The sequence below is a fragment of the Oculina patagonica genome, chromosome 1 (genome assembly GCF_052425735.1).
Source record: "Oculina patagonica isolate OP01 chromosome 1, crgOcupat, whole genome shotgun sequence".
NCBI lineage: Eukaryota > Metazoa > Cnidaria > Anthozoa > Scleractinia > Oculinidae > Oculina > Oculina patagonica.
The window spans coordinates 37,792,316-37,816,238 of NC_135758.1; the positions used below are offsets into that span (position 1 = coordinate 37,792,316).

The 23,923-nt window shown below is 40.1% G+C and overlaps 4 protein-coding genes across 5 annotated transcripts in view; 3 read left to right on the plus strand and 1 right to left on the minus strand.

Annotated features, from left to right (window-relative positions):
• The first annotated feature begins 95 nt into the window (after positions 1 to 95).
• LOC144628923 (uncharacterized) lies at positions 96 to 3,247 on the plus strand. The gene is made up of 2 exons (XM_078487051.1): positions 96 to 175; positions 417 to 3,247. The coding sequence occupies exon 2, from the start codon at positions 418 to 420 to the stop codon at positions 1,843 to 1,845; it is 1,428 nt and encodes a 475-aa protein (XP_078343177.1). The 5' UTR covers positions 96 to 175; position 417; the 3' UTR covers positions 1,846 to 3,247.
• Positions 3,248 to 8,245: 4,998 nt separating this feature from the next.
• On the minus strand, positions 8,246 to 17,149 carry LOC144628935 (cytochrome P450 3A56-like). Its single transcript, XM_078487060.1, has 5 exons — positions 16,741 to 17,149; positions 14,628 to 14,833; positions 13,127 to 13,412; positions 11,798 to 12,101; positions 8,246 to 10,160 (listed from the first exon to the last, which is right to left on the minus strand). The coding sequence occupies exons 1-5, from the start codon at positions 17,080 to 17,082 to the stop codon at positions 9,775 to 9,777; spliced, it is 1,524 nt and encodes a 507-aa protein (XP_078343186.1). The 5' UTR covers positions 17,083 to 17,149; the 3' UTR covers positions 8,246 to 9,774.
• A 70-nt stretch (positions 17,150 to 17,219) lies between these two features.
• LOC144628945 (uncharacterized) lies at positions 17,220 to 19,159 on the plus strand. Its single transcript, XM_078487071.1, has one exon. The coding sequence runs from the start codon at positions 17,310 to 17,312 to the stop codon at positions 17,985 to 17,987; it is 678 nt and encodes a 225-aa protein (XP_078343197.1). The 5' UTR covers positions 17,220 to 17,309; the 3' UTR covers positions 17,988 to 19,159.
• Positions 19,160 to 21,110: 1,951 nt separating this feature from the next.
• Positions 21,111 to 23,923, plus strand: part of LOC144628956 (arylsulfatase B-like) — a 7,772-nt gene continuing 4,959 nt past the window's right edge. The window contains exons 1-3 of one of the 2 annotated variants that reach the window (XM_078487082.1): positions 21,112 to 21,629; positions 22,914 to 23,000; positions 23,884 to 23,923. The exon at positions 23,884 to 23,923 is cut by the window's right edge and continues 175 nt beyond it. In XM_078487082.1, the coding sequence (XP_078343208.1) occupies positions 21,347 to 21,629; positions 22,914 to 23,000; positions 23,884 to 23,923 (410 nt within the window). In that variant the 5' untranslated portion in view covers positions 21,112 to 21,346. Of the gene's footprint in view, positions 21,630 to 22,913; positions 23,001 to 23,883 lie in introns of both variants that reach the window. The other variant, XM_078487092.1, reaches the window with a different exon arrangement.

The following is a 23,923-nucleotide window of genomic DNA, read 5'->3' on the forward strand; positions in this document are numbered from 1 at the left end:
CGAGTCCGAATTTCGTCACGCCAAATCATGCTCAAATCACGCGTCACGCGTAAAAGAGTGACAGTGCTTAGTAACCAGGTCTTGTCATTCAGCCATTTTATTTCTCCACGTGAATTTTGTGTTGCACGCTTCGACGCTTCCAGATCTGTTTGTCGATTTCTTGTAAACAGCACAGGTTTGTAATTTCTGGAGTTTTTTACTGAGCTTTACTTGCCTGTACACAGTTTTAGTGCCTTTTCTTCGCATAAGTAACTGCAAATGAGAAATAATTCACCACAAGTTAACCGACGTCATTTACGAGAAAGCTTTGTTTGTATTTGCTATCGTTTTCAGCTGGTTACATTATTATGCATCCAACTCAATAACATTTCAATAAGCTTAAGGGGATTTTTTTGTTATATTCTTTTCATTGTCAGGATGAGTAGCTCAGAAGAACTCTCTCAGTACGAGGAAAAATCAGCAAAGACGTTTAAATCTTTAAACGAAACAGCAGAAGAAAATGATCATTCGATTATTCCAAGAGATATGTTCGGTTTGTATGGAGTGCATGTGAGTAATCTTCCAGAGGACATCTCGGAGAGGGTGCTGAGCAAAACATTTTCTGCTGTTGGACGTGTTGCCGTATGTAAAATTATGGAACCAAAAGCACGCCGTGCTAGTCAGCCAGAATTTTTTCCTTATGCATTTGTCAAGTTTACAACCTCTAAAGAAGCCCACAGTGCATTGTCAAAGTTTGATGGTTATGAGCTCAATGGAAGCATCTTGGCAGTCAGGCCGGCTTTTGTGTCTGAAAAGCCCAGAAAAAATTATCCCTTTTCAAATGCTAAGCAACACCACGATGATAAATCATCAGAAGAGGATAGCAATAGCAGCAGTGCAAGAAAAAGGGATGAAAGTCAAGGGACAAAATATGTAATGGGTTCATCTGACTGTCGTCTCAAGGATGGCAGGCTACAAGATGCTGATGTTATGACGTTTAATGGAACTTCCAACAAAACTTTACCCCCGAAAAAGGTCAATGGTGTTCGAGAGCTGGCTCCTCGATTCAGAAAAGATTCTCCAGCTGTGTCTTTGGAAACCAATGCCTCTCAAGATTCTCGCAATTTTCAAGGTGTACCTCCCCCAAGGGTGTCCTCAGTACCACCTGCACCGACTGTTCATAGACAAAATGAAACAATTCATCAACAACCAACCATTTCTGGTTTTCAAACTTCTCCTGGAAACCTTCACAATAACACTGAAAGTTCTATTACTGCAAACTTATCAGCCTTTAGGCCATATCAAGGAACACCCATTCCATCAAACCAGGAGGTTGGAATGCAAAAACCTGCCTCTATGGAAAATGGCGTGGCTAATGTAGCCTCTTCTTTTTCACATCTTGGTCTCTCGTCTCTAAATCAATCCGTTGCGGAGAATAACAATGTGGCTACCTGGAATCATTCTCAGGGAAGTGATACTTCATCATGGAGACAAGGTGGGTCTCAAGGTGTGACCTCATGGAGTCAGACAGGGGGTACAGGAGTCATGTTATGGTCCAATGGCAGAGACAGGCCTATCACTAGTCCAGACAGAAATCAAAGTGCACCAGACAGGAGCCCTCAAGCAAGACCAAGTGTTTCCTTCTGGAGCACGGCAGATGTTGTGCAGTTTTTTCTTAACAGTGATTGTGCTGAGTATGCAGGATTCTTTCAAGAACAGGAGATTGATGGCAGGGCTCTGATGTTATTAAACAGAGACACGCTGTTGCAGTTCATGAAGGTTGGACCTGCACTTAAGGTGCTACAGTTGATAGATGAGTTGAAAGCTTGCGGTCCACACCCTGTCGCAGGATCAAATGGCTGGTGAAAAACTTCAGATCTTATGGACTGTTTTGTTTTCATGTTTTTGCCTCTCATAAGGTAATGATTGTTAATTTAAATTTAGTCCCTGCTTGCTTGTTCTTCTATGATTACACTATCTATCATTCAACGTCAGGTGACAAGTTTCGTTTTGTTCAAGTTGGATAATCTTACATGAATATTCACTATAGTTTAGGGCTGTCTGCATGGGCCGGGGCTTGATTTTCCCTATACAGGCTTAAGTGCTGACAGTTGGGGACTTAAACAGTTACATAGCATTGGCTACCTATTTCCATTTTTCCACCTCGTGACAAAATAGCAACAGGCTTGCTCCATGGTCTTGTTATCTAGGTTCATTCTGTGATTTTCATTTTATGCTCAACTGTTTCTTGGAGATCTTATAATGTGTATCTCACATGTAGATACGGGAAGCTAAATATTTTGCTGAAAGCTAGTTCTAGTATGGTATGTCTAGTAAGTCTATGTTTCTTCATGAATCTTGTCTTTATAGGCCCACAGAACGAGTAAAATCACATGTTATAATGACTTCTGTTAAGATGTGCTTGCAAAAAGAAAGTTTTGTAAAACAATGGCAATTTTCAGGGTTTATTTACATGAAATGTACGTTTTGCATTTTTTTTTTATACAAATTGCAGAGTTTAATAACCAAAGGGGTACGTTTGGGTACCTTTGAAACTTCCTTGGGCCATTTTTTGAGCTCAGTTTAGTGGCATTGTCTGTGAGTCATGCAGTCCAAAATTTTTTAATTCAAAGAAACATTATAATTTTTGATGTTGACAAGATTGTAACATTGACTAGAAATTGCTTTTCATAAATATATAACAGAAGACTCAGTGACATAACTATTCTGTGTCCTGCTCATGGTTCTAGCAGGAAAAGTTATGTCAGAGGTGCAGAATTGTGCACAAAGGGAATCCCCTTCATATTTGTCTTATTATTCATACCCTTGCTGTATACAGTCGTGTTTACAGTATTAGAACTTACACAATACTGTATGACAAAAACATTGTTCAGGTTATAGTCATAACCATTATCATTTGTACTGTCAGCTTTGTAGCTTAACGCTTAGTTCTAAGGTTGACATCAAATCTCTGCTCATTACTTTTCATATGTTTTGTTATTGTCATCCTTGGGATAGTTTTTTTTTGCCTTGGGATTGTCATAATTCTTGTGTTAAAGAGGCTTGCCATTACATTAAGAAAGTTAAGGACTGCTCACTTCTGTCAAATTAAGGAAGATGGTATATGAGCGAGGGGGGGGGGGAAGGTAGGCATTGAAGGGAAAGAAGGAGGAGAAAGAGGACATAGGGTCCTTCTAGTGTAATCTTTACTCCCACTTAACATGTGCATGGCCTTCATCTTAAGGGCTAACTGATGATCTTCTCGTGCTTCATACCTCAGAAAAGACCTTTTTTTTGTTTTTTCTATTATTAGCCTTCTAACCTCCTCACCCTCCCTACTCCATCACTATCAAAATACCTTTTGCAGTTGAGTCATAACAGTCATAAAGATTTAAATTTGTTGCATTTCGAGAATATGTTTGAATGTTTTAGCTTTGTTCTGCAGTTTCAGAAAAGGCTTTATTTCTATCAGGTGCAATAAGTTGAACCTGGACAGCCAAGCCACATTGTGAAAGTGGTCTTTTTTTACACACTACGTGTACACGTACATGAACTTTGTGCTTAGTTTTCCAAATCTCTTATTAAAAATGTAATATGACCAAAATCGTATGTTCTGATGATCATACACATTCTTTAAATCTTTGTGGGGGGGGATTCCAAAATGTTGGAACTTTAGAAAATAATCCATTATCAAAATTAGAGAATTATTTTTTCTTGACAAGTTGAACTTATGTTTCTAATAGTTTTTCTGATTTACATAAAAAAACATGTACCATGCACTTGCAAAGTTTTCTCTGTTTCAAATTGAAGATACATGTATCTCAGGCCCACAAACGGCAATGTATCTGAAGGTCAAGCAGTAATGAGATATTACATAATTTCTCAGTTAAGTGATTTTTTTCCAAAGTGGAGGCAGACGCACATCCTTGTGATTGTTCTCTCCATTCATGCGATACCTTGTGAGAGCTGGTACCTGACCAAATTTCTCTTTGTTCTTTACAATAAGAGAAGGGGGTCTGTTATACTGAGCTTTAGCTAGCTTTATTTAAGCTTTTAGTGAAAGGGGTTTGTATTTAATATCTCAGCAGACTCTTGCGCTATTAATCCATAGTAAGAAAATATTTATTTTCTATGAAGTTTGTTACATTTAAAATTTTAATTCTATCATGTAGCTTATTTCTCGATATTAATGCTATCTATTTTGCGTTTGCAAAATACTATTCGCTGTCATTGACAAATGGTCAAAATCTATGCTTTATGATCTTTGTACTTAAGGTTTAAGTTAGCGTAAGTGCGAGAGTTGTGACGTTCCCTTTTATACTGGGCTGCTTTGTGAAGTATGGCGTTTAGGGGTAGTGTCTCTTATCCCTCTCAGTCTCCCATTCTAAGATCAGTTAGTGGGGTTGTAAGTCTAAAGTCTGTTGATGAAACCCTGGTGTGTGACCATTAAAGGAACTATGTCATGGATTTTACCAGATTTTTGAACAGCCAAATTTATATTTGTGTCGCAGGAAACCTAAAACTAATAGTCCACTCTTATTAGAAATAACTATATTAAAGCACTGAAACTGTTAACGAGCTTCTTCGGCTGCGGATGGCTCGGATGGAAACGGATTGCAATTTGAAAAAGTTAGGCAAACGTTTTCAAATTGTTTCCGCATGTCTTCGAAATATCGATATTTTTAGCCGTAGCTTGATTTTTATCCGCAAATTAAGGTTATAAATTCCTTTTGATGTTCGAAGATAATGTTTTTTTATGGGTTAATTTGCCTACCACTGATTTCCGTACAGTTTAGACCAAAAATCTGCGAAATCCCCGTGACATAGTCCCTTTAAAATGAAAGCTGTTGAGCAGAACTTTCATGTGGTACTGTGATATTATCAGAGTATTTAGAGATTTTGAACATGGTCATCCTAGGGAGTGAAGGTCTTATTTCATGCTTAATTTGTGGGAACAAGTACCTTTCGTCGGTCAGAATCCCGTCTCCAAAATAATTTTATCAATGACGTACCCTTGTGACGTCAATCTGACGTCACTTGTTTCGGAGTGCTCGTGATAAAACGGCTTGTTTACTGATTGGTCAATCAGTGGCGTAAGCCCTTTCGGCTGTCCACGTCTTTGTAGATTTACCCCAAAAAGGGAACTTGGTCTCCAGGCCATCTCGAGCTTTTTCTATAGCGTTCGTATTGAAGTATTATAAAGTACATTTTGTTATGTACATCAAATTCCAGGGGAGATACTGATTTGTTTCTTTGTTTTCTGAATCACCTGGTCTTGAATACAGTAGTAAAACAAAATATGTTTTCGCGAGATTTCCTTGACTTTCTTTGAGGTCAAAGTCTAGAACTGACCCCTGTTGATGTTCAGATGATAACTTCTGCACGTTTCATAGCAAAGACTTAACTTCCATGTATCTCCTGAGGGATTTGATCTTTTAATGTGAAAATTCTAAAAAATTAAAAAAAATCATACATTTGTAAGGTTCACTGGCTGCGTTGGTGCATTTTCACGCCAGTTTTCGCTTTCCTCTCTTGAACGTTGGTGTTTTGCTCATTCACCGCTATATTAAGATTTTCGAAGAGTAGTTTTGATAATTATCTGATCGTTCGATCTTGGCGATATCATATTTGTATCAGTAAGATATATTAGGTTATTATATTTACGAGTAATATATTGCGATTTAAAATAAAGATTTTATATGTTATTGTTTGGCGGTGACTGTTTCGATTGATAGTGTAATGTCTTTGGTAAACAGCCATCAGCCCCTTCTTGAAAGCGAGATCGAATAAACAGAAAGAAAAGGAAAACTGCAAGGTATAACTGGATAGGAGATGTATTTGCACGGCCATATTTTTCGCAGTTTCGCTCCTTTAGTTTCCCGATTTACGTTTTAGAAAGGGTGCGTTCTTTGCTTTATAATAGGAAGATTTTCTCGGAAGGCACCCTGCAGTGGAAGTCTTAAACAGGGTATCTTTGCATGCACCAATGTCAAACAGGATAGGCTTACATGCCTGCAGAGGTGTAACAAGCCAAATTTTCACAAATTCTTCCGTATTGCTGACTCACGTTGATTTCGACATTGATACTTGGCTTAATTCACGATCACATTAAATCCAGTGAGGTGCTTGTTTACAATGTATGTTTTAGACGGGGTATCAAAAATTAACATTCTGTCGTAAACAGGGTAGGAAAATCCGAGGTTCGTGTCTTAAACAGGGTCAGGGTTTAGGAGGCCCGGCCGCATCTCCTTACCCGAAATTATGTCGAGTACCCCCACCCCCCGGGATTTTAAGAACCTCCCGATGACTCGAACAATAAACCCGGTTGGATTTGCTTCACTCAGTCGTACACTTCATTTTTAACCCCGATTCCTCGAACGAATTCCCTTGGAGGTCCGAGAAATGTGTAACTTTATCCCATCCCATCCCTTCCCTTTCGATTCCTTTTCAGAACGTATCGGGATATCTTCTAACGCGTGCGCTTGACATGAAACTAAACATTCTCGACCCCATGCCCAGAGCACTTCTCTTTTGCGCATGACAGTCATGCGCAAAAGAGAAGTGCTCTGGGGTCGAGAATGGAAACTAAACTGTACCACAAGGCATGGCGAATAACGTTTTAGGCGATGACGTAAGTCGATCGCCTTATGCCAGGAGGCGTCGGTGAAACACGTCGATCTGTGCTGCATTCTGTTACGCTAACAGGTGTCAAGTTAACAAGAAATCGCCGCGAAAATCACGAAGTGAAATACCCCTGGAAAGTAAGAAAGGACTAATACAAAGTATAACGAAAGAGACAAATTATGTATTTGATAAGTTCTGTTGAATTCAGTGGACAGATTATCAGAAATCTACGTTATTTTAATACAATGCAGCTGTGTCGGGTCGGTCTGTGTAAACCGTAGTTACGCGACAGCTCTTGACTTTCACATGTCGCGCACGAGAAGTATCGTATATCGGACGTCACGCTACAAGATAACGCAACTTTTTGCAGAGCAAACATTCAACACAGAAGTTTTCAGCTACTTTTTTTTAGTATACGTTAATCTTTTGACAAATTTCCTGAAAAATATTTTAGACCCCCTTGGGAAACGTTATCGCCTCTGCATGCCGTTTCACTTTCGTTAAGACATTGAGTAGATTGCTGCAATGTAGCAGTGCATTAAAAACTAACAAAAATCATTTGCTTTGTTGGTCGGGCGATGGGAAACGAAACATTGCTTCGGTTTTACTCTTACTATAATTTTACGGGAATACATTTTACGCCTCCCTAGTAAACCTGTATCCAATTGGCCCAAAAATGTTTTGAGTTCGACTGTGTAAATCAGTAAACGCTATTGATGAAAAGGCTATTTAGCGCCCGAGGAAGGGGTACTCGCATGAATGGGCTATAATAGCGAAGCGAGAAAGAGTATAGGTTTTGTGGTCCACATTCCTTAAAAGAGGTATCTTTTTTCCCTTTTGTTTTTGTGATCCCGGTGCATTACACTCGAGCTAAACGAAAAAGATATGGTCTGTTAAAACTGAACTACCCTGCTACAGTAAAGAAATAAAAATAGACCTGCTTTATATCGTTTTATATAATGCCCGAGCATTTAGAATGGATTTCTTAAAATTGTACTTGGAATAAGACCACGACAATTTACAATAAATCCGACCACCTTGTCACTTTCTTATCTTATGTGAGAGCGTACAACATGTACTTCAAGAACTCTTAGTTCCCCTTGCATTATTCTCGTGCTGTCACGTAACACGAGACTAAAATGGAACAACTCGTGGGATTCTGTAAATTCGAAAAGCTATTCTCGCCTTTTAAAAGACCTTAAAATTGAAACGCAGAGGACGTTTACAATTTCTTAAATACATGTGCCTGGAAGAAATTTCATACTGATTCTGTTCAATTCTCTTGACCTGCACTGTATGGTTAATTATGTATCGGTATTATGAAGATCAGAGTTACATGCTGATCACCCCCGAGGCAGGATACGGATAGTCAGATTGAGACCTGAAGAAACCAAACCTAGCTGGAAAAAGCAACAACATGTTTTACACCATAGATTATTGTTTTACACCACAGATTATAATAACATTTTTATATGACTCATATATATTTTTATTGTATTTATATTTAGTATTAGTGTAGCTTTTAGTTTTTAGCAGTGTCCCCTAATTAGTATGGTATTATTTTCCAGGCTATAAGGCTTTGACACTTAAATAACGTTTCCATTCATTCATTCATACACAAAGAAAGTTAACGACATCACAATCCACAGACCGCACTACTTTATTAACATGTTCTTACAATTTCTCCTAGTTATCAAGTTAAAAGTACTCCTGAACGTAACTTTTAACTAACCACGGAGTACACTGTATTCACATTCACAACATATTGAACCTACAATACATCTATGAGTAAGAATACAAGAAATAATCTTGTTTCACATTGACCAGATCAATAAATTCGCAGTCCGTGTTTTATCGAGTCTAAAAACACTCGGCTGCACCTTGTGTTATTAAACATTACATAATAATTTCATATTTTGAATATTTTAGGATCTGGAAATAGTAATAATAATAATATTTTATTAGGAAGCCTTTATTCACTATACAGTGGTTTTCAGAAAGGTCCTAACTAAGATTAAAAATACCTCATAAGACTATATACAATAAAACGAAAAATACCTAAGAATTAAAAACTATTATTAAAAACTAACTTGAAGAATTAACTAAAAAACCTACTTAGAACGCTACGCTTAAAATTTACAAAATCAAGTGCATTTCTGGTGTCTCTGTCTAGGTTATTCCAGTCTTTCAGATAGTGATAACACACTCTCTGCTTTCCCCAATTTTTGGTTACATGAGGTAGCCTAAGTAGTGTGGGTGGGTAACTTTTTTATATATTCTTACTGATATTTATATTATTATTTTATCTCTAAACATATCTTATATATACTACTTTTAATCTATTTAGTTCCTTTGTTCGTTTTGTAATTTTTGCCCCTTTTAAGCGATGACGTGACTGATGACGTCGTCGCTTTATGCAGGCAGCCTATGGACACGATCTTTTATTCTGTTGTCTGTTTAGCGTGATCGAACAGAAATCAAGTTTAACAGGGCCGCTGTGAGCAAGAGACTGTTTGACTTTTCTCTTGTTTATCGGGTGTCACGCAACAATATAATGCAATCTTTGTTGAGACAAAAAAAGGAAAATCTAAAAAAAAAATATATATAAAATAACATTTCATAGTTGTTTAATTGAGCATATATACGAAGAAAATGTATTATTTGCTTCCTTGGCCTGTGAATTCATAAACAAAAATGTAAGCTTCAGTTGGATAAAAGTCTTTTCACGCACAAGGTGCCAGCTACTGTTATTTACGTTATGTTTTTGACAAATTTCCTCCTAGTTATGTAAAACACCTTGTGAATTATTATTGTCAATTATTATTATTATTATTATTATTATTATTATTATTATTATTGTCGTCATACGTTTTATTCTGGCTTGGATGTAGAGGGTAACCTAATCCCACGTTTATACGTATGACTTAGATTGATTGATTGATTGATTGATTGTAAAAAGTGATTGTTGAGGTGAAAAATATGAACATACAAGTTAGTGCTGTACGCTGTACCACTGCTGCTGGGCAAAGGTTTTTGATTAATTTTTGAAAACATTTTGACTTGTTTATGACAACTTCTGATTCAATAGCTGTTATTGCAGTTGCAACTGGCGCACGTTTTATGAGGTCTAAATAAAAAAATATATATATGGCTTTACACAAGGTTTTGCCTTTACTTGTTTCGTGACACTACCCGAATGTTAACATCTCCACAAGTCAAGGTGGCTCTGATAAGAACTTCAGGTGGAATCTTCGTATCTGGAGCCACTTCCAAGCGATACTTCTTCAATATTCGTGCCAACACCAGCCTCATTTCCATCTGAGCAAACCGCACACCAATGCAGTTATGTGGCCCGTGACCAAACGGCACATATGTGTATGGATCACGTGACTGCTTGGCTGATGGTGAAAAGCGCTCTGGGTCAAAATGGTCTGGGTTGGGATAAATGGATGGATCGCGGTGAATGCTGTATGCTGGTATCATAGCTGTTAAACCCTCAGGTATCTTTATCCCCTTCAAGACGCACTCTTGGGTACAGACACGGGCCATAATAAACCCTGCAAAATGAAAGTATGTAAATTAAAACAATAGTGTAGGCCTAAAAACTACCTCAAATATTTTCCTGTGTAAATTTTAAGCAAATGAATTTTATCTGTTGGCAAAATGACAGGTGCTTTTTTTTTTTTTTTTTTTTTTTTTTTTCGTGTGTATCTATTCTCTTGTCAACCTGTAATTTATTTTCATTTAATGCTAATGTTAACTGGCTGCCTGGCTCCACTAGCTATAGCCCCTATGGTTATTCCAGGCAGCCAGTACTCTTACTTTATCTAATTTCCTCCCTGTATTAATCTTTTCGTGTAAGTGCAAGAGTACATTAAAGGTTGTTGTTGTTGTTACCTAAGTTGGGCCTACTGCAAGCATATATATAGATTGGTAATGAACGTTTATTCGTTTGTCTCACGATAGAATCGCTTTGAGATGTTGATCGCGACGTTTCGACTGCAATACTGCTAGTCTTCATCAGGCGATGAGGTCGATTGTTTACGCGTTGCTATTTATGCACGTTGGTTCGCTGTGATTGGTGCATTTCGATCCTCATTATTATTCCGACTAACAGATGGTGTTCCCTCATAGGTCCGCTTTGTAGTTGAACGGCTGTTATGCTTTCTGATCGTAGGTATCCATGCTTCAGGAATTTCCAATTCCAGGCTGGTTATAGTGGGAAGCGCTCTATTGATGTTATTAGAATGAAGTCTTATTTGGATAGCCTCTTTGACCCTGCGTGTGTATCGGTGAGGGTCACGATCGATAAACTTGACTTGATTCCACAAAGGAATATGCCCTGTTTCGTTTGCGGGCTCCGAAACTGCGGAGTTTTGTGTATGAGCAAGCCTTATGTCTCTACATGTGTCTCTGTCGTGTTCTTTTATCCTGTCTTGCATCGCTCTCCCTGTTTCCCCTATATATACTTTGCCGCATTCACATGGAATTTTGTATACAACACCTTCTTGTTTGATGGTTCTAGGGCGTCTTTCGGTCGTACTAAGCAGTGTACTAAGTAAGACCGAAGAGTTGTGTCAGATTTAAAGACGGTGCGAACGCCTTGTTCTTGTAGGCAGCGGCGAAGAACCTCTGATACACCTTTAATGTAGGGTAAAACCGCAGTAGATTTAAATACCTGCGTGGGTTCGTTGATGGTGTTGGTCTTGTGGTTTAGTAAGTTTTGTTAGGGGAGAGAGTTTTTTTTTTTTTTTTAAAAGTCTGCCAGACTTTACCTCTACCTTTGAGCCAAATGGCCCATCAGGCTGAAGCTTATCCTGGTTTTAGAAGCAGGAAGCAACTAGGAATATTTCTACTCCCCCCTGGATGGGACACTAATCCATTGCAGGCTAACGCCACAGCATTAAATTTGTCGGTACCCATTTATACACCTGGGTGGAGAGGTGGAGAGAGCACTGTGAGAGTTAAGACCACAACACAGTGATGCCGGCCAGGGCTCGAACCTGGAATGCTCGATCCGGAGTCCAGCATGCTAACCATTAGGCTACCCCTGGGGGGAGTGGCAGGAAACTGGGAGCCTTATGTATAGCCAGGCCTTTTTTGCCTACAGAGCCCTGAAGCCATTTAAAACCCAAGGGTTAATGTACTTGTCATATACTAACAGTCAGCCCAATATATAAGTTTCCTCTCTTACCTGGAGGATAAAGCCTCAGAGCTTCTGATATCACCATGTCAAGGTATGGCATTTGCTGAACCATATCATAAGACAGGCTTTCACTTTCATCTGGCCACACAGTGTCAATCTCTTGCTGCACTTTGTCTTGAATTTCAGGACTTGTTGCTAAATGGTGACACACAAAACTTAAAGTGGTACTGGAGGTTTCAAACCCTGCCGCAAAAAAGACAATGCTTTGCGCAATGACTTCCATGTCTGTGAGCTTCTTAGACTCTGGGACTGAAGGGTCATCTGAGGCAGCCAGCATTAGATCCAGCATGTCCTATAAGGAATTAAACATTCAAAGTCACTGGTGATGTTTACAAAATGCCAAACTACCTAGCTTGTCCAAGAGTCCCTCTCTTGTACCCTCCATGCATGCTGGCCAGGTTCAAACATTAAAAACAAGCACCCTAATATATAATATTATCCTGGGGGGGGCACTCCGTATATTTTTGGGAGGGGGTTTTTTGGCTGCCGCTGCAGGACTTTCAAACCTTTACCCTAAACCAGACCAACTTCAGCTGGTTTGCAACCCTATACTAGGCTAGACACCAAAAATCCCTACCCTATCCCAAACTTGCATTACTGTATAACTTAATCAGTGTTTTAATGGAAAACCATCTGTCAACAACGTTGCCGCAATGATTTGTTTACGTTTAGGAAATCCTCTTTCTCTTCCAAGTTTCTATTCCTATATTCTGAACTTAATTTTCATAGCACTGATCAGTTTCCCAGCAAATGATACCCTATTCTAGACCAAAACTCTCTTGATGTCTATACCCTATCCTAGACTTGAACTGCTTGAAAACCATACCCTTCACAGCGGCACATACCTATGTAGCCCATATATCGGAGTACCCCGCCAGGAATATTATGTTCCGCTTTAACTACAGTGACATCCAAATACATTGAGATCATCTTTATGACCGCTGCTCACATTATTTCTCAATTTATACAAAAGAACATGCTGGCATGGTCTTTTTTAATAGGCAAAACTTTATTTAAACACGGTTAAAAAAACACATCAGACAAGTATAAAGAGATAAAAAAGATCTAAAATAATGGTTTATGTGTTTGCGGCATACTGTGAGTGCCCGTTGAGGAATATAAGTCATTTATTCTCTTTCTAAACCTTGTAAGGGTTAATGGCTTACGTACGGTAATTCAGATGGCACAGTCTCCTAAGCAACCCAACCTCTACCCTCTTCAATTATTAGATAATCATTCTTTCCAAACTGTACTCCCATCCCATAGAAGAGAATGATGTGAATGATGACATTATTAATAAACAAAATCAATTATGACCTTTTTAGTTGAGCTCCTAGCATTTTCTCTCTTGGTGCGAACTATTCCCTCTGAGATGTTCATAATAGGTATTAAATTTGACATCCACAAACTTGGCACTTTTTCCAAGATTTTCATCCCAAAAGGCATCAAAGATATAATGGTCAGTAAAATTTGCTGAAAAGTTGTCTGTCTCATGGAGCCCTGGGCTGCTTTTAGGACAGGGTCATCAGGATTATTTTGTGAATCCACTTGAAGGCCAAAACCAGCAGAAACAATGACATCCATTGTAAGACACTGTTGAAATCTACAAGAATAAATAAAATAAAAAAGAATAATTGAAACTCCTGTTAACTTCTCGAAAAATAGTGCCAACTTTCTATGGGCATGTACTAAAACCCGAAACAACGAAACAAAACCACTGAAACAAAACGACAGAAACGAGCGAAACCACCAAAATGAAACCGCCCAAACAACCAAAATGGCCGAAACGAAATGAAATTACAATTATTGAGAGCTAACCGTAAACAGGCTAACTAGAGTGCATAGTAGGCTAACCAAAGTGAATAGTAGGATAACAGGAGTGTATAGTAGGCTAACCGGAGTGTTTAGTAGGCTAACCGGAGTGCACAGTAGGCTAACTCGAATGAATAGTACGGCAAGTAGCGGAAATCTTGAAGTTCTACTTGTTTCAGTGATTTTGTTTCGATACGCTCGTTTTGTCCATTTTGGTTGTTTCGGTGGTTTCGGTTGTTTCATTTCGGTGGTTTTGTTTCGTTGTTTCATCTCCGGCCCACATGGGTTGTCACATGTCCTGTATGAACAAGGACATATGACAAAGATTTGGAAAAAAATTTGGATATTACGTAGCATGGAACCTGCTTTGTTGAGAAAAGGCTTCCTGCATAGTTCAGCATTGAGGACCTCCTGAGTCACAGTGTAAGTCAAGAGTAACCTAACGTCTATCTCGGGGAGGGGAATGGGTATACAAATTTGGGTGGGGTGCTCTGCTGGGTCCAGGAACCCTTACCCAGGCATCTCAGACCAAAAATAGCTTAAATTTGCTCCCCCATCTCATGCTAAAGAGTTAAATTTTACTGTCACATGCTGACCCATCTGAAGTGAAAACGAAGGTTTAAAATGGGACCCCATCCAGCAGCACAAAACTATATAACATATATAAGGTAGTATCCCCTGGGAACTTCTAACACAACACAAAGATCTTGATTCAACCAGGGGCTTGAACTTACACCACATGATCTGGTCCCCATCCAGCAGCACAAAACTATATAACATATATACGGTAGTACCCCCTTGGAACTTATAACACAACACAAAGATCTTGATTCAACCAGGGGCTTGAACTTACACCACATGATCTGGTCTCCAATACACTTCTCAGTCCTACCAGTAGAACAATGTACTTCACAACCATACAGAACAAAATAAATATCTGCACTAACATTTATTAATAAGCCAGGTTGCAATTAGTTAAGCATGCTTTAATGCATTAAAAACTTACTTATGAATATTAACACTTTCTTCTTTGTCCGCGACTTCACCAAGTTTCTTGATCAAATTGTCACAGCAGCCGTTCATAAGTGGAACCATCTGCTTCATTTTTAGCCCACTAAAAGCTGGCGTCAAGGTGTTACGAATACGTTTCCACTTCTCTTTTTTGGCATTGGTCAACATACTGCACAGTGGTTCAGGTTGTTCAAAAAAATTCTGTTTAATAATTCAAAATCAGTGACTTATAGCAAAGTGAAGCGGCATGTACTAAAACCCGAAACAACGAAACAAAACCACTGAAACAAAACCACCGAAACTGCCGAAACGAAACCGCCGAAACGAAACAAAATCACCGAAACAAGCAAAACGTCAAGATTTTCACCACTTACCGTACTATACACTCCGTTTAGCCTACTAATTACACTCCGGTTAGCCTACTACACACTCTGGTTAGCCTATTTTTTACTTAGGTTAGCCTACTATGCACTCCGGTTAGCCTGTTTACGGTTAGCTCTCAATAATTGTAATGGGTTTTGCTTGTACTGTTGAGTTTGTTTCGTTTCACTCTTTTCGGCCATTACGATTGTTTCGGCGGTGGCGGTTTTGTTTCGGTCGTTTCGTTTCCGTGGTTTTGGTGGTTTTGTTTTGTTGTTTCGGGTTTTAGTACATGCCAAGTAAAGCTAGCTGTTGTGGGTCATGAGTGTGGGTAAAGTCATGGGGGCAAAAAGAACCTTAACAATAAACTTCAAAATAACCTTTGCATGATTACACCCTCTCAGGTAGGGGTGGGGGGGGGGGGGTAATCCCATATAAAAGGAGTCAGGGGATGCTCGTTGGTAATTTTGAAAAGAACCCCTAAAAGAGACCAATCTCACAGGGCATGGCTCAAGCTTTTTTACACCCCAAAAGATACCAAAATTCTTAAAATAGTATTTATATTTCTTTATTTCTTCATGTTCAACCCTAAACGAGACCCTGACAGCTAAAAATATTGCCATTTTGCCCAGAACACCCTAAGTGATCTTCCAAAATCTCAAAATTTATACTCCTAAGCAAAACAACGAGCATCCTTTCTCCTTTTATATGAGAGTTCCCCCCCTCCCCCCCCGTACCCTCAATTTTAAGACCCTATTTACAAATGCTGTTTGGGTGGAATTAAAGATACTGAAAGCAATAGTGATAATATCAAGTCCTGAAATGAACTTAAGTTGCATGACCAATAGCATGTAAAAAAAAAATTTGGATTGAGACCCTGATCAGAGCACAGACTTGCTTCAAATTTTACTCAAAAAGCTGAGCACCCCCTCCACCCCGGACTGTATAAATTTACAGAGCTGTCCAAGTTAGAGCACTTTGGAGGCCATTACTCAGGGTGGCAAAGGGGCTGTGCATGGGCAAAAATTAACAAAAATAAGAAACGTGACAACAGCTCAAATTTTTCCATGATCCAAGGCATCCCTTTTTTTTTTTTTTTGTTTTTTTTTTTTGTTTTTTGGTGGGGGGGGGGGGATAAAAAAAAAAAATAAAAAAAAAAAATGTGGGTTTGGGGGGGGGGCGGAAAAAAAAAAAGAAAAGGGGGGAGGGAGGAAGGAAAAGAAAAAAAAAAAAAAAAAAGAAAAAATTTTTTTTTTTTTTTTTTTTTAAAGGGGGGGGGGGAGACGAAAAAAAAAAAAAAAAATAACGCATGATCTGCTTATTTTGAGGACCGTGATTTCTGATTATGGCTCACAAATCGTGAATGCGCGATTCGTGAAATGGTTCAAAACGGGCTATTGCATTTAATATCCGCACCCCCCTGTTGAGGACAGGTCTTTTCAGGTGTTTCATTCTTACCCCCAAAGAAATCCGTTAAAAACGTCTAAAATGCCTTATACCCCAATGAAATTCTTTGAAAATGTGCTTAACCCCCACGAATCCCATTAGAAATTAAACGCATTCTTACTCCTAAGAATTCCATAACTTTTCACCCATTCCCCCTAAAGAATTCCCTTATATTTTTGTCTTACCCCTAAGGAAATCCACGGATTTTTACCCTTGCCCCCAAAGAATTCCACTGTTCCTCAACAGGTCGGGAACAAAAATTTTATGCAGACCTGTACATTGAATTGGGACTTCCTACTTACCGGACGATCGGAGAAAGAAGTAAATTCTTTAACCAATATGTCCTTGATCATTTCAGGATCACTGATGACTATGCAGGGTTTACTGCCAAACATAAACATGGAGAACACATGGCCGTATTTTTTGTAATACTCGTCGATCTGTAGATGAATCTTTCCCTTGTGTTTTATGGTATCGTGCAGATGCCCGATGAGTGGAAGAGGAGTTGGCCCGGTGGGACATGCAGCTCTCAGGGCCTGATACGGGACGATCCCATAGTAATAAACGGCCAGCAAAATGACTGAGGCGATTAAAATCGTCTGCCAGTGCTCAAGAAGCGGTTCTACGGAGTCCAAAAACGCCATTCTTAGTTACTCAGCTCTCTCGTTAAGCTCTAACATGCACAAAGTGTCAGGTCAGCAGTTTGAGCTGTCCAAGTTGGAGCACTTGGAGGCCATTACTCGGCGGAGGCTGGTACCCAGTTTCCTCATTTCGTAATAAGATGGCGTCTGGTTGTTTTCAAAGGAATGAGAAAAATAGAGTAAACGGTCGAGTAAACGTTTACAGTCTGATTTAAGTAAAATCAGGTAAAATGGCGGTCGAGATGGCTTCTATTCAAAGACCCGTTGGATTACTGCTTATTGACTTACAACGAGCATTTGTGGATGGAATATGGCGAGCTTATATACCGGACGAAGAAGTCGAACCGATCAAGAAGAGTTTTCAAAACTGTGCGAAACTTCTTGGCTCAGGATTGAACAATGTGCCCATTCTGATGACTCGCTGTCCTTTCGAAGGCAACGACTTTGAACTTCACGAGAGCCTGACTTCTGTGGTCGATAAAAATCAACGATATGTTATCAAACCCAGTACATCTGTCATGCACGCCTATGGTTTCAGAGAATGGGTGGAAAAAGAATTGCTCAAACAGGGAATCAACACTTTGGTTATCGGTGGTTGCACAACTACGAGCTGTGTGCGAGTCAGCTCTATGCGAACTCAGAAGGCTTTTGCTAGCAAAGGTCTTCAAGTTGTAGTGGATCTAAGTTTGTGTGGGGCTAGAAAATGTAATTATGTTCAAAGGTGCCCTAGTTGTATGCAGATGTACATGGACTTTGGTGACATTGAGCCGTCATGCAATCCGCATTGTACATGCGGTGGTACTGATGTTGAAATAATTTCGCCTGTTGATAAAGCTGTCCAGTGCATGCGAGACGAAGGCATTGAGGTGGTGGAAACTTTTGACTGGAGACCATACACTGTACAATGAATATTGTTATGGATCCATGTCATAAAATGAATCAACTGGAAAATTAACAGGGTCTAGAGGGGTATTTTCGGAATCCGGGATTTGACCAAAATACGGCGCGGGATTCGGGAAAATGGAAAATATCTTGACAGGATACAGGATTTGACTGCTTCCCGGGAAGCAAGATTGGCCAAAATTTTGGCACGGGATGCGGGATTTTTTTGCGTGTCTGTCGGGAATTTGGGAAATCATCACAACCCAAATGAACATTCAATCGGCGAAAGCTAAAGAAAATCAACCAGGCTAGTGCTAAGTGGTGTCTCCTTGAAAATGTCAAGTTAGCGCCAGATGGGCACACAGCACAGAGTATTTTGTTTTAACCAGATGCCAGGAAAGTGTACATGGTCTAACAGCATACAATTTATTGACTTGATGCTCAAGCTCTTCACATTTATTGTAATGTTGAGGGGATGGTTTCAACAGGTTAACTGCTAGACATGGCATCAAGCCACTCGCGGTTGCGCAGCTCGTTGTCGCGGCTTTGCCACTTGCTGGTGGGCGCTTTAATACCCAACAATACCACCAGCTACGCAGGCTAATCCCCTGCCTAAATCGGGGTACAGGGGGTCCGAACCTTCTGTACCTTTTAATCCCACTTCCCATACCTTGTACTCCCAGTTCCCACCCCCTTCCGATGTATGTAGTTCCTTCCTCTTTGTCCCATATCTATTCCAAAATATAACAAAATGTTGAGAAATTTTTATTGTACCCCCCCCCGCCCCTCCCCCACTAAATATCAGTAAGTGCATAATTAATTCAGGGTCTCGCATAATTCAGGGTCTCGAAGGGGAGGTCCTCATCCCGCATTCCCGCTCCTTTTTCATGTGAATCCTGCATCCCGCACTTTTTTCCCATCGCTATCCCGAATCCCGTTTTTTCTTTCCTCAAAAATACATTAAAAGACTATTTTCTGCAAAAGCTAATAAAATAATGTAAAATGTAGATATTGTTATGCATTAAAGCGCTTTAATACGCTTTAATACCCAACAATAACGCCAGCTACGCAGGCTAGCAGGGGATCTGACAGAAATTCTCTTCCTGTAGTATTTGAATAGAAAATCTCAACTAAGTTCAAATGCCACACCTATGCTTGGCCTACCTTTTGACTAAATAAATAAAACAAATCATTCTCATCTCAAAACGAACTTACTACCCTAGAGGACTAATATTGGAAGTGATTATTCAACTTTGTTCCGTTGAGTGCAGATAATGTGCAAAACGAGTACAAATATTTCATGATATTTATACTTCACAAGACTGGCTTAACAGGTTCCTTGTTGTCCTCTTATTATCCTTTTAACCACATGACTGATTCAAAAACAGCGGAAAGTCGCCATTTTGGGAAAAAAATGCTGTACATTTTTGCTTGTCATTTGTACTTTGACTTCCCCTGTGGGCTTGCCAAAATACTCCAAGTCTCATAAAAAATACAGCCGGTAGAGCACACCCCACCCCCACCCTCCCTCCAAGAAATAAAAAATATCCAGTTCGTTGAGATGTTGCTTACAACATTCTGGGAGCATTTGTGATCAAAAGTTACAGGTTCAGAAGAAAAAAGGGGGTGTGGCCACCTCATCCCCCCCTCTAGCCTCTAAATCTGCCCCGTTGACTTGTTGCAAATAAGCTTGTTGTAAATTCCTTTCTTTATAACAGTATTAGAGGAATTTTTTAATTTAGCTATGACATGATGATGGTGGTGGTGGTGATGGTGATAATGATGAGATAATGTATTGCACACATCACAAACTGTAGGGTGCTTTGCATACATGAGTCACTGATGAGAGTGGAATCGCATATCAGCTTGTAAATGGCATCCGTGGCTGCTGCAATCATTCCATTTCTGATCTCACCTCATATTTACATTTCACCTCCGTGACAAAGAGCCTTACGGCCGAATCGCACTAGCGGACAAATTTTGTAACAATTGGTAGATTTCATCATTAACGTGTCACTTGTTAGGGCCTGTTTACATGATTCTGACTTCATTCCGACGAGTCATTCCATCCCCATACTTTCCTGATCTGTACTGAACCGAGAGAGTCGTCATCGGGAGTCTCCGCCGGAGAGCCTGGAAATCTGATCAGTAACACAGAACCAATTCGTCCGAGAGAACGCAACGTGAAACCGCACGGACCCACAGTTGAAAGAGCGAAAACGTAAGCAACGAGCCCAAAGAAGCAGCTCATGGCATCCGAAAGCAGACGGCCGGGCACAGGCGCGAAACATGCGCCACCGGACCGCGCGAAAACCACGCACGTGAATGCCTGAGCTTGGTTGAACCGGTCGACCGCGAGAGAACGAACCATCCGGACGACCGCCGGAGCAAAGTCCCGGAACATGTAAACAGGCCCTTAGAGAAAACAAGTGCGAATGCGGTTTTTGAGACCTAGAACTTGTCCAACATTTCAGGAAAACAAAGATGCAGTTGTCTTATGATTGGTCAGTGATTGGTCCGCGTTGCACGCGCGATAGATTTTGTCAAACAATTGCAAAAACAAGTGCGAACGACTTGTTGGACAAGGGCAAATTTTGTCAAAACGGACAAATCATCAAAGGGACCGTTGTCCTGCCTAAAGGCAGGACAATTCATGACAAGTCGCATTCCCATGCCGCTTGTAATGCCAGATAACAATACGTTGTTGATCGGCTATTGTGTTTGGCCCAAATTGCACCGAAAAACAACACGCTCTCAAAAATTGTTGGGATAGTATGCACCGTGATGTGGCTTTCACTATCATAATCCAGCCACAAAATCTTTTCGCGAGAGGCAAAGTATATTTATAAGTGAAGTGTTTCGGCCAAATGTAAGAATGAGAAAAGAAAAGGTTATCTTGAGACGACTCCGTATTCTACCGCATAAGAACACGCGTACTTTAAATGCGAATTGCTTTAGATTTTTTCTCCCGCTGTACTGCATATTTGATGTTTGCCCAAGACGGCCGTGCTGAGAAATGTACAGGATGCCAGAACGTGCAGAGTCTTCGACTTTTACACCGATTTCTCTGCTGATTTGCGCGACTGTTTTTGTTAAAAATGTTATGACAATTAAAACTTGTCCGCTAGTGTGATTCGGCCCTTATTTAGAGCCTTTAAAAAGTGTAAAATACGAAAACCATCGAGGAGACCTTAAGACGTCCGACTTGCGTGATTTTAATAGTCACGCTATACTCCGCATGGACGTGATACGTGCCTATAACGGCAGAAGAAACAGTGTCACATGTCTGTCACAAGCCAGACACAGACAAATAAAACAGATGAGATCAGATAAACTTGATGACTTTATATTTGTCTGATTTGTGCACGGTATATTCACTGCCAACATGACTTCGTGGTCGTTTCTCGTAGCCGCGCTTCTGGTATTTCTATGTGCGTCACACTTTGACTTAGTCAGCTGTTTAGAAGATTCTACTCCTCCGAATGTTTTGTTTATTCTCGCGGATGACTTTGGTTGGTATGATGTTGGGTACCATAATCCCAAGATACAAACTCCAAACATCAACAAGTTGGCCAAAGACGGCGTTAAACTGGATAGTTATTACGTGCAGCCATTATGTACTCCAACGCGGGGAGCATTGATGACTGGAAGATATCCTATTCATACAGGTAATCTAGCAATAAGCTAAAAATAAATTGGGAAAGCTTTCCGCAGAGTACCATACATTATAAACTGTATAAATTATGCTTACAAATATTCTACAAATCACGGCAGTCATGAAATGAACGAAAGTTGCAAATTGAATGCATAGTTAATCTATAGTGCTCTGCAGAAATCTTGCCATAGATTTTGTCGAGGAGTACAAGAGATCGAGCGGCGCTGTCAACGTTGACATCCCATTATACGTAAAAACCCAAGCATCGGGGAAAGTGCATGGGTACTCTGATTTATACAGAACAACATACACGCTGCCCTTAGCTGAAGGTCATAGGCTTGGAACTGTCTCGAGAGAGCTGTGTTAGTCTGAAATAAGCTTTTAGATTGGACAATTTTTAAAAATAAAGGCAGACAAATAAAAGACGACTGAACGCAGGCCTGACATTTTGTAACCTGGGGAGGGGGGAGCCGGGGAGGGCCCTGCCAAGGCTAGGGGGTTTGCTCCCCGAGAAATTGTAAATAGACCTCTTTCGCTTCGTTTGTTTGTTGTCCCATTGTAGACCACGTGATGCTGCCCTTGAGAATTATTTCTTTCAAATTCAAACAAATTCACGTGGAAATGAACGAATAATTTCCAGAAAGACAAAGGAACAATTCTATTGAGAGCGTCACGTGATCTGCAATGGGCAATTTACATACGTAGCTAAAGAGGTCTATTGAGATGACAAATTTTGAATTTTGCATTTCAAACTATGTTTGGTCATGTTTGTCTCACGGTTTGTCCTCACCCCCCCGGGCGGGGAGGGGGGTTGGGGTACCCAAAAACGTTTTGTACGGGGAGGCTCCGCCCCGAGTTCTTACCCCTTACCCTTGTATATACCATTTTGACAGAAATTGTACCCCATTCATATACTTTTTAATGAAAAAAGGTACCCCTTTAACGCTAAAGATGGTTTAGACTAAAAACATGACGTTTTCTTGTCATTTTCATGTAGCGCTAATAAATTGAAATACTGAATATAGCCGTAAAATGCATCTGTTCGAAATATTTTAATTAAAGGCCCTTTGAAAAACCTAAATGACAGATTTCCATACCCTTTCGTATACCTAAACGTGTGAAATCCCTACCCTTTTATATACCTGAAGCCTGAAAAAGGTACTCCTTTCGGGCGGAGCCTCCCCGTATAGGCCATTATAGGGAGTACCTCCCCCCCCGGGGGGGGGGTGTCCTCGCATTTGACCAAAGTGGATTCCGTAAGAACTGCACGATACAGATAGTTCTTTTTTTCTGACAGGTCTGCAACACAGTTGTATCACGCTAAGGGAACCGCGTGGATTGCCACTGGATTTCGAATTGTTACCACAGAAACTAAAAGAGGCTGGTAAAGTGTATTTAAAATGATGCATTCTTTGTGTTAGCATAGAGTCAGTGGCATAAATGTCACAATACCCAAATGGAAACAATGTCGGAAACAAAATAAGAACCAGGACCCAGAGAAACTGTGGGTTCCTGGGCGCACAAGATGTGCAGAGAAGTAATACCGTAAAATTCCGGTTATAAGCCCCCCGGTATAGGCCCATCATCCTGGAAACAAAACAATACATCCGATTATAGGCCCCCCCCCCCGGATATAAGCCCCCCTCTACCGGACGACAGTACTAAATAGGGCTAAATGTTGCTTTATTATGCGTTTTTAACTAAAGAACGTATTTCCATCAACACTCCCGTGGCTCGTTTCGAAACGTTTTTTTTTCATTCCGCTTATAAGCCCTCCCGGATATAAGCCCCTCCGCTTATAAGCCCACCGAAAACCCCTTACGAAGTTGTATAAGCCCAGGGCTTATAACCGGAATTCTACGGTATCCAAAAAAAACATTCATTTTTTTCAATATTATATTACGTTTGTGAGGATCACCTCAGCATTTTTAAAATCGTCATTTCCCTCTTGAGTGTATACCACGTTTTGAAAAGCACGCTACGTCACATATAATTCGATTTTTGAAAACTCTGCGTTTTTGGCTTGACAAATTGAATTTGACTTTCCAAAACGCCAGGATAATTATTCGTCTTTACAGAGAAAGTTCCTTAAACATGCGATGCTCGTGCAGGACGATTTGTAACCTGAGATCAGGCCCTCCCTCTCTACTTAGACGATTTGTAAATTTGGCGATTTAGTCTATTTTTACAACTGCATTTTGAAATCGTATCTCGCCTACATGCCTTTGCGTGTTTGACTCTCCTCGTTTGTTTGTCCTTCCTGACAGGTTACGCTACTCACTTGCTAGGCAAGTGGCATCTTGGTTT